Below are 9,366 nucleotides of genomic sequence, written 5' to 3' on the forward strand. Positions count from 1 at the left end.
ATCTGAACCACAAGAGTAAACCATATCCTAATTGATTTTTTTTCACTGTTGGGATGAAACCCAGGGCTTTGCATGTAGTAGGCTCTACCACTGAGCTACAACCCCAGTCCCTAGATAGGCTTGTTAAAGAATACAAGCACACTGGTGCTGCTCTAAGAAACTGGACTAAAACACAGAAAAGGGATGAAAACGACTAGGGAGGAGGGAAGCTAATACAGCCAAGCAAATGTCAGCAAAGAAAGACTGCATGAAAAACTGCTCAAACAATACATAATGTGCCTGAAAAAAAAACACTAAATAGGAACAAAAGAAAACCTACACTCACAAAGCAAAACCAAAAAAACCTACAACTGAATGAAATCTACAACTGCACTGTAGCCATGTGCAGTAACACTGCCCGTAAACCCCAGCACTTGGGGGCAGAGACCGGAAGACTGGAAATTCCAAGATAAGCTGGGCTACAACGTGAGGCCAAAGTGAACTGCACTGGGAGACTCCATATCAGAAAACAAGCACAACAAACTACCAGGTAAAAACAGGACCTCTAAGAAGACCTGCTTGCTCTTCCGGTCTTTTCCTTTCCTGTGAGGGGGCACAGTTACAGCCTCAACAGCTGGGCCCCTCTTCATGTTCCCTTTCCCAGGAAGGGCAACCATGGAATCAATTCAGACTCACTGGGCTTCAATTCCACGGTACTTCCTCTTCATTTGTGCTGTGTATTTGAATTCAGCACCAAGAGAATCCTGCACAGCATGTGGTCCAGACCCCACAGCACTTCTGTTCACCATCACAGCACCCACCACACTGTGCTATCACCAAAGGCTTATTCTAGTGTGGCCATGGCCTGGACACTCCATGAGGGCAGAGACCACTTGGTATCTTACCTGACCTTTTAGTTTTAGCCACCAGCATAGTACATGCTTGAAAAAAAAGGTAAAAAAAAAAAAGTTTGATTAAATACAGTTTGAAAAATCATTTTCAAAACACCTAGGAACCAAAAGTATTTCAAATGTGTGGTTAGAACATGGGGGCTCCAAAGAGAGCCATGAATAAACACAATGCATCTTTTGGAGAATCAATTCTACTAAAGATTAGAAGCACAGTGTGTTTATATTAAAACAGATTACTGAGTACAATATATAATTTACATAAATATAAAATTTCATATGCTTGCCCTATCCTTACTAGAGATAAAGTCCTAGAGAAAAGTCTTCTGAACCTATACACTTAATTTACCCTACAGCAGACTGCACTAATCTAACAAGCAGAGAATTTAATTTCCATGTAAATTTAGGACTTCTAAGCATTAGTGGGGAAAGCACTCCTTTCCCTGTTCTTCCAAGAAAATTAGATGTTTGTATCAAAGAAGTTCCCTACCAAGATTAATGGTGCACACCTTTAATCCCTGTACTCTGGAGGCAGACAGAGACAGAAATACTTGTGAGTTCGAGGCCAGCCTGGTCTAGGTGGCAAGTTCCAGGACAGCCAGGACTACATAAAGAGCCTATTTCAAAACAACAACAAAACAGTAGTAGTTTGCCACTGCATAACTCCCTCTAATGTATCAGAGCAGAAGAACAAGACAGTGGGCCAGGAAAATAATCATGGGAGGCACTGGGTTTGTCCAACTATGAAACATTGTAGTCCTCTGTTGTGTCCTTCTTCTCTTCCTACCTTGCAGAATCTAAATACAAACATTCACCATGTACCTGTTGGAAGAACAGGTGTCACAAGCACCTAATTATAATTACCTCGTGTGCAAGCAGGTCTCCAAATGGGCATTAGCCTTCCAGAATAAAAGTTAACCTTAGAAAACCACATCAAAACTATTATAACTCGTTGGTGGTGGTGGTGCACATCTTTAATCCCAGCACTCTGGAAGCAGAAACAGATGGATCTCTGTGAGTTTGAGGCCAGTCTGTTCTACAGAGTGAGTTCCAGGACAGAATCCAAAGCTACAGAGAAACCCTGTCTTAAAAATGAAAAAAAAAAAAAAAGTATTAAAACTCATCAGGCATGGTGGCTCACTCAGCACTAGGGAGGATGAGGCAGAAGAATCCCAAGTTCAAGGGCAGCCTGGGCTATACAGGGAAAACCTGTCTCAAAAATAAAGAAAAATTATCACAACTCCTAGAGATGTATTTCACCACTGGAATGCTGCTTACAACTGTCCGAAAGGCCACATCATTTTCCACCTGCTTATTCAATTTAGCCTTTCTCAACACTTAAAAGATGTCAAGCTTCTCATTAATATGGCATTATGGTCTGGATGTATAATCAGCGTTTGAAGTGGAGAGAAAATTAGGAAATCAGAACAGCAGTCCGTATCTCTTTAGTAAAATGGCCTCGTGAGAAGTCACCAAATAGCCTCCACTTCATCCCTTTCCCTTTACGTTTTTCATGGTGGAAAAGGCACATGTGTGGAGGTCAGAGGACAATCGGAAAAAGTCAGTTCTCTCCTTCTACCAACTCTTTGCTTTGACCATGAGTTCCAAGGATCAAACTCGGGTCATCAGGCTTGTTGGCAAGCAACCTTACCTGCGGAGCCACTTTACCAGTCCTCTAGCTAATTTTCAAATGTTTAAAATCAACATGAAACAAATCTCTTAAAAATGAGATCATGAAATGAAATATCAGGGACTCTGAGACAGCTCAGTGAGTAAAGAGTAAAGTTTGCCATCCCAGAGTGTAAGTATAACCACCTGAACTCAATCAGTAGCACCCATGTGACTACAAGTACAGAACAGACCCCATAAAGTTGTCCTCTGACAACTACATGCCCAAAGTGTCACTCACCTCCTTATTATATACACATCCTACATATACAATAATAATAAATAAAATTATTTTTAAAAATGAAACACAGGATCCAGTATTTCATTTTATGAGAATTAAAACATATCAAGCCCCTCGATAAGGACTAGAGTGGTAGGTTTGGGAGAAGTGTGTTGTGTCTTTCCCACCAGCACAGATTTTTGAAATTTTCTATCTACAATGACCCTCAATGTGCGGGTCACAACCCCTTATGGGTGGAATATCAGATTACATGACAATTCATAAGAGTAGCAAAATTACAGTTATGAAGTAGCAACAAAATAACTTTATGGTTGGGTCACCACAACATGAGGAACTGTATCAAAGGGTCACAGTATCAGGAAGGTTGGAATCACTGACCTACAAAAAGAAAAAGAGTAGGCACAGCAATGTGCTGTGACCCAAACTGGTCACAATGGCTCTACTCCCTTCCACAAACCATGCTCTTCAGTCAGAGACAGCCAGATTACTTCAGCTTCAAAACACACAAAAGCCTGAAAGAGCTGGAGGATAGCAAAGGAAATAAAACATCTGGAAAACTGACTAGCAGCACTACTAACATCATATACACCAGCAGGGAGCAACAGGGCAGCAAGCTAACAGGTCTCACCTTACAAAGAAGGGAAGGGAAGATCCTCTTACTGTCATTCTCTGGGCCCTACAAGTGGGACCAGACTTCCTAATACTGTGGTCAACTGGGTCCTTTCCCGAATACTTCCCTGACTAATACAGGCAGCCAGGAGCTTTTCTCTTACAGTAACACAAGCCCCACCCCATACTTGCAGACTTCTATATAACACACTAATTCATTTCCTCCTACATATGTGGATGACTTTCCTTTTTTTTCTAGTAAGTCTTTACTTGTGTAACGAGCCAACTTTTTTTTTTTCCTTTTTTTTTTTTTTCCAAGACAGGGTTTCTCTGTGTAACAGTTCTATCTGTCCTGGACTAGCTCTAATAGACCAGGCTGGCCTTGAACTTACAGAAATCCACCTGCCTCTGCCTCCCAAGTGCTGGGATTAAAGGCGTGTGCCACCACCACCTAGCACGGGTCAACTCTTTGGGGGTGAGATGACGACTTACATTTTTCTTCACTCTTCTTTTGGAAAGTTCCTGTCCTGGTGTCATAGTCAGATCTTAGGTGGGTCTGACACTGCCCTTCACTGTGCACAGGGACCCAGACGCCTCAGATTTCTACAGATAATGACCCTAAAAACAGGTGCTGTGTCTCACTCATCCTAGCATAGTAACTAGATTATGGGAACTTGGGGCACATTAACTGAATGTTAATTAAATGAGCAAAAGACTCCCAAGTCCAGGTTAATAATATGCTTGTCTGACTGCAGCATGAATGCCAACCTGACTCCTGGAGGGGCCAGAAGTCAACAGTCACCTGCACTAGTGACATCTCACTCCCTAGCAGTTGACCCCAAGTCTGAAACACCAAGTATCACCAAACAAAGGCTCTGTGTTTGATAGGAACCTCACATTCTTCTTTCTGAGAAGACTGGCCTCTCATCCCATTTCTTCCCTGGGATATACAAAATAAGGTTTTCCAAAATGAAGAGGCATTTTATATTTTTATTAATTAAGAATCACAAAAACTACACAAATAAATTTAATGTTTTCTTCTATAGTTTTCTTTTTAAAATTGTATTTTCTTTTCTCTGTTAGCTCCTCTGAGACCACACCAATCCCAGCTACTCATCTCTACTGCCTTCCTGCCTGCAGGCCTCTGGGCCTCCCTCACTTTGGCTCCAAGCCTAAGCACCATGCTATACCCAGGCCTCGGCTGCCCCTCTCTGGTCACCTTCCAAATCCTCTGATCTTACCTCCTTCCTCACTTTAGCTCTCTTCTCAGCTTCCCTCCATATATGGATTGTAATGAGCATATACAAACACAAACATCAACAAAAACAATTATTTTTCTTCTATAAATACTTGCAAAGATGCATACAGGGGTTCTGATTCCACGAATCACATTAAGGCCTTGGGTCATGAGACTTCTGTTAAAAATTCTGAAATTGACCACTGAGAAGAAATTGAATATTGCATAATATTTGATAAGTTAGCTCATTTGCTGTTTGGAGAGTCTTACTATACAAGTTGAGAAAAACAAAGACAGGCAAATTTAATGCAATTTCCTTTGCGTATTTGAGCTAGCTCAGACTTGCAACACCACAGTGACAGTTTCATCTCTCCCGAGGTACAGTTTCAGCATTACAAAAAAAAAAGGGGGGGGGGGACTTTAGGGAATGATAAATCATGCTCATCTACTTGGCTCATTAGCATATCTATCCTGACAGTACCCCAGAAAGTCCATCTTGATTTACACACTGAAAATTTCTAAGGGATTCTAGCAGAAGTGTTTAGAAAAAATCCCAAACACAGGGACAAGAAGCATCCAGTTAAATGAAGGACTTTCTTCAGAGCACCGCAACTGACTACTGCCTGCTTCCAAAGGAATGTCTCTGCAGCCTTCTCACTGAGGCCATCTGATTAATTCCAAAAAGAATGGATAGCATCCAAGAAAAATAATTGGTCTTCTTTTCCCTCACAGAATTCACATGAATGTCTTGTTTTAAAAATGCTGGAATTCTCCCTGGCCAGCTCCCTGCTTTCCTAGCTTCTGCACTGTGACAGCTGGAACAGAGGTGTCTGGATAACACAGATACCTTACATCTTAAACCTTGTCCATTATGAGGTCTGATCTGAGCCAGTGAGGATGGAACCCAAAATCCATCTGCATTTCCATCCCCTGCACCTACTCAGGAATTTCTGACTCCTATCATAAATTCCCCACTTTTCATACTTTAAATGTTCAATTTGCTTTGGCCAAACAATTTTCACCTTCAGACTAATTCTTAATATTTAAGATGTCACAATATGGCGAAAAAAGAAACATTTCCTCCCCTTTGAATAAAGGATGGCTGTACACTATTTTGCCAGACACCCTACAATGATGCAGTATTTTCAACAGGCCATTTTCCAAGACCTGAACAGCACCAGAAAATTTTAAAGCCCAACTGAGGGTCCACCTGGACATTTCTACACATCAGCATTTCTCAGACAACACAAAACACCATTTCCAAAGATTTCACCTGTGCATCTAGTCACAGAAAATGCTACCAAAAAAAAAAATTATGGCTCCTCTTCAGTTGTATGCTGTGAATGTAAATTAAGACGCCAATACAACACTCGATAAAGCCTTTAAGACTCCACAGAAAAAGAGCACACATACAAATGCACACACATACATACACACACACACACACCCTTCTATTTCATTCTCAAAACTGAGTTAAAGCTCAGTACAAAAGCCATGAAAATAAAATCAGTTCCTTCAACCGATCCGAATGCTTTTTAGATTTCAGAGCACGTCCACAACACTTCACCCATTTGCATTTTGTGACCGTTTCAAATTAAAGGTAAAGAATTTTCCACGCAGAATTCTCTCTAAAGATCTAATCCTGAAACCCGCGTCCCCAACCCAGGGCTGATGACAGTGTGGAAACGTGGCGAAACGTACATGAGCCGTAGCCTGGCGCCTCCAAACCCTGCAAAGCCCCGCGGCAGGGATCGTTTTAAAGACTCGCCCGTGGGGAGCCCACTCTGACCTTTGGTGTTAATCGAAGGTGGAAAGTGTGCATTCGACCCCAGCTGGATCCCAGAACCGCCTGCCTTCCAGCTTCTCTGCAGCTCTCCGACTATGAATCAGTCATTCATCTGCAGAGCAATGACTCAGTATAAACTTTTAAATAATGGCTCAAAAACCCACCTCCACCAGCCAGGACGAGCACGCTCATCTATGCGGACACCCTGACTCCGTCGTTCCGTACCGCGCCAAAGCCCCGGGCCTCTGAGATGCTGACGGCTCAGCACCCCTCGGGGCGGGCACCCAGGGCGCGAGGCCTGGCTGCCCCGTCCGCCTGAAAGCGCCGGCGCCTCGGGCCCGGGGCCGGCCCCACACACAAAGTTTCCAAAGTTGGGGCGGCGGGCGGGCCGCACCGCAGACGGTGAGGCGGCCGGGCCGGGCCTGGCCGCGCAGGACCCGCCGGGCCCGGGGCCGCCGCCGGGATGGAGCCGCCCGCCGCCCCGCCGCCCCGCCGTCCCGGCCCGCCGACCTTACCCCGCGGCCCGCCCGCTCGGCCGGCTCAGGGGCGCCGCGCGCATCCTCCGCCGTCGTCTGCAGCGTCCAGCTCCCCGGGCAGCCCCATGTCGGGGGGCGGGGAAGGGCCGGCGGCCGCCGCCGCCGGCTGGAAAGTCCCTGCTGGGCTGCAACCCGGCTCGCGCACGCGGCGGCCGCCGGCCGCGCCGCCTCACGCACCCTCGCGCTGGCACTTCCTCTCGCGCGCTGGAAATCCCCGCGGGCCGCCGGCGCGCGCCCTGGCGCGCCCGCCTCCGCCGCCCGCGCGCGCCTCCCCCCATCCCCCTCGGCTGGCGCGCGCCCGCGCCCGTTGCTAGGGACCCTCGGCCCCGCGCTCGCCGCCGGCCTTAGCAACGACGGCGCGCGCCCGGGGCCCTCGGGCCCGGGCCCCTCCGCGCGCGCGCGCGTGCGCCCTCGCGCCCCGCCCGCGTCCCGGTCTTTCCGGGTCAAAAAGCCAGTCAGGCAGAGTTGGGCGAAGAAGGTTCCTCGCGTCGCCACCTCGACGGGCGGCCCCTACCCTGTCGCCTACTCGAGCACTCACACCTGTAGGAGACACTCGGACTCGAGCACCCGCTGACACACGTGCAGACTTCGTTCCTGCTCGGACACGGACAGTCTTCCCCCCCATTCCCCGACAGAGCTCACAGGCGCGCAGAGCCCACAGACAGCCCTCACGTTTGTACACAGGCACGCCGCCTCCACGCGTGCCCCTCGCATGCCTCTCACAGGCGGGTCTGGCACCATCTGACCGAGCTCTCAGAGGCTTAGCAGAGTTCCTCCTTGGCTCCCTCCACCCACCCACCCAGGAAACTGGGTCTGGCCCAGTGTGGACAGGGTGGCCAATTTGCCCTGGGCACTTCTCTAGGCCAGGGACTTCCAGCGGCTTCATCCTGCTGTCTCATGGTCACGGAGGGCTCACAGGGCTCCTTCCCGAGATGGTCCCTAATGCCATAGCAAGATGGGGGGCAAATGGGGGCTTATCCTTAGGAAGTTCAGACCACTGAGGAACGAGTCCGTGATCATCTCCAAATCCGTTAAAAACTCACACTTCTCAAGAAAGCTCATAGGGTCCAAGGCCAAAGCTGAGACCAGTGTGACCAGTCTGTCCATGCCCCTGCACGTGCTCAGCAGTGAACAGAGGCAGGAAATCCAGCAGCACCTGTCCAGCTTACCTCGTGAAATGTTCTAGAAGCCTAGATAGTGTGACAGGACGTCCCTGGATGCATTAGCCAACAGGTGCCTATACCAGAGCCCAGACAGCATCCTGGTTAGCCAGACTCAGCTAGGCCAGTGGCGCCCCCACCTGGGCCACAAGGCCACAGTTCTGAGTTCAGAGGCGAGGGTAGATGGAGGGTTACCCCAAGCCACAGCGCTAGAGTGACAGCCCCTTATGCGGCCTCTGGAGCTCACTGTAGACCCTGGCCTACCAGATGGGCCTCCCCTTTCCCCTCATGGGTGTCTTTAATGACCCAGCAGACTCAGGGTGCCCCTGGCTCCCACCCTGTGCTCTGAGGCCTCGTCCCATGCCCCCAGCCCTGTCCAGGGTGAAGTCAAGCCACACTGAGGACTCGGTGCCTGTGCTGCTCTCATGCCTCACACGGCCTGCACAAGGGAACTGCCCAAATCCAGAAAGGCTCTCGTCTCTAGGCTGCACTATTTGGATTCTTTTCAAATAAGCCATAAGGCAGAAGGTACAAAGACCTGAGCGCGGGGTTTCCTACGGCTGCCTGCCTCCTTTTATTCTCTGCCAAAGCGCTAGTAAGGCTCTTTCAGAATGAGTAGGTTGAGTCCACCAGCGTGGAGCCCTCTGCGGGGGAGCCCGGCCCCTGGTCGTCCCTCTCTCTCTCTCTCACCACCCCAAGGCCTTCTCCCATTCAGCACCTCCAGACCCCTGCTTTGGGGGAGGCAGAACCGACAGCATAAAGAAGTTTGCCCCAAACAGGGCCACGGCTTTGGGGGCGGGTAATCTGAACGCCGCAAGTCCAGTTGCTGGGCAGAAGTGATGAGCAGTACAGAGAACCAATCAGAGCGCTCTCTTCTGGGCATTTCAAAAGCAAAGCTGGCTGTTCCCTATGGCAACGCTGAACAACACTCTCACACTGTTTCTGGACAAAGAAATCTCTCTCCGGAATGTATGTGGCCCGACATGTTCAGTTTGCTGCATTTTGGGGAGACGTGCATGGAGATCTCGAGATGACTCACCGAAGTGCAACCGCTCGGAGAGCCACTCCCATCTGTTGTCCTAAGAGGAAAAGCATTCATTGCTGGTGTTAGGGGCTTCAGGCCTGTGAACAGGTGTCATCAGGCCCCTCCCAGTGCCTCAAATGACAGCTCCCGGAGCGGAAGCCACCTGCCCCTGTGGGTCTGATGTGGGCTGAAGTGAGCTGACAATTCGCCCACTAAAA

General features: G+C 48.5%; 1 protein-coding gene across 3 annotated transcripts in view; it reads right to left on the reverse strand.

Annotated features, from left to right (window-relative positions):
• Traf3 (TNF receptor associated factor 3) overlaps positions 1-7,094 on the reverse strand; it is a 107,543-nt gene extending 100,449 nt beyond the window's left edge. The window contains exons 1-2 of one of the 3 annotated variants that reach the window (XM_038336724.1): positions 6,944-7,094; positions 6,432-6,540 (exon numbers count right to left, since the gene is read on the reverse strand). In XM_038336724.1, coding sequence (XP_038192652.1) covers positions 6,432-6,464 — 33 coding nt within the window. In that variant the 5' untranslated portion in view covers positions 6,465-6,540; positions 6,944-7,094. Of the gene's footprint in view, positions 1-6,431; positions 6,541-6,943 lie in introns of those variants that run through there. The other 2 variants (XM_038336726.1, XM_038336725.1) reach the window with 2 other exon arrangements.
• Between the last annotated feature and the right edge of the window lie 2,272 nt (positions 7,095-9,366).

Source organism: Arvicola amphibius, chromosome 7, assembly GCF_903992535.2.
Source record: "Arvicola amphibius chromosome 7, mArvAmp1.2, whole genome shotgun sequence".
NCBI classification, from domain to species: Eukaryota; Metazoa; Chordata; class Mammalia; order Rodentia; family Cricetidae; genus Arvicola; species Arvicola amphibius.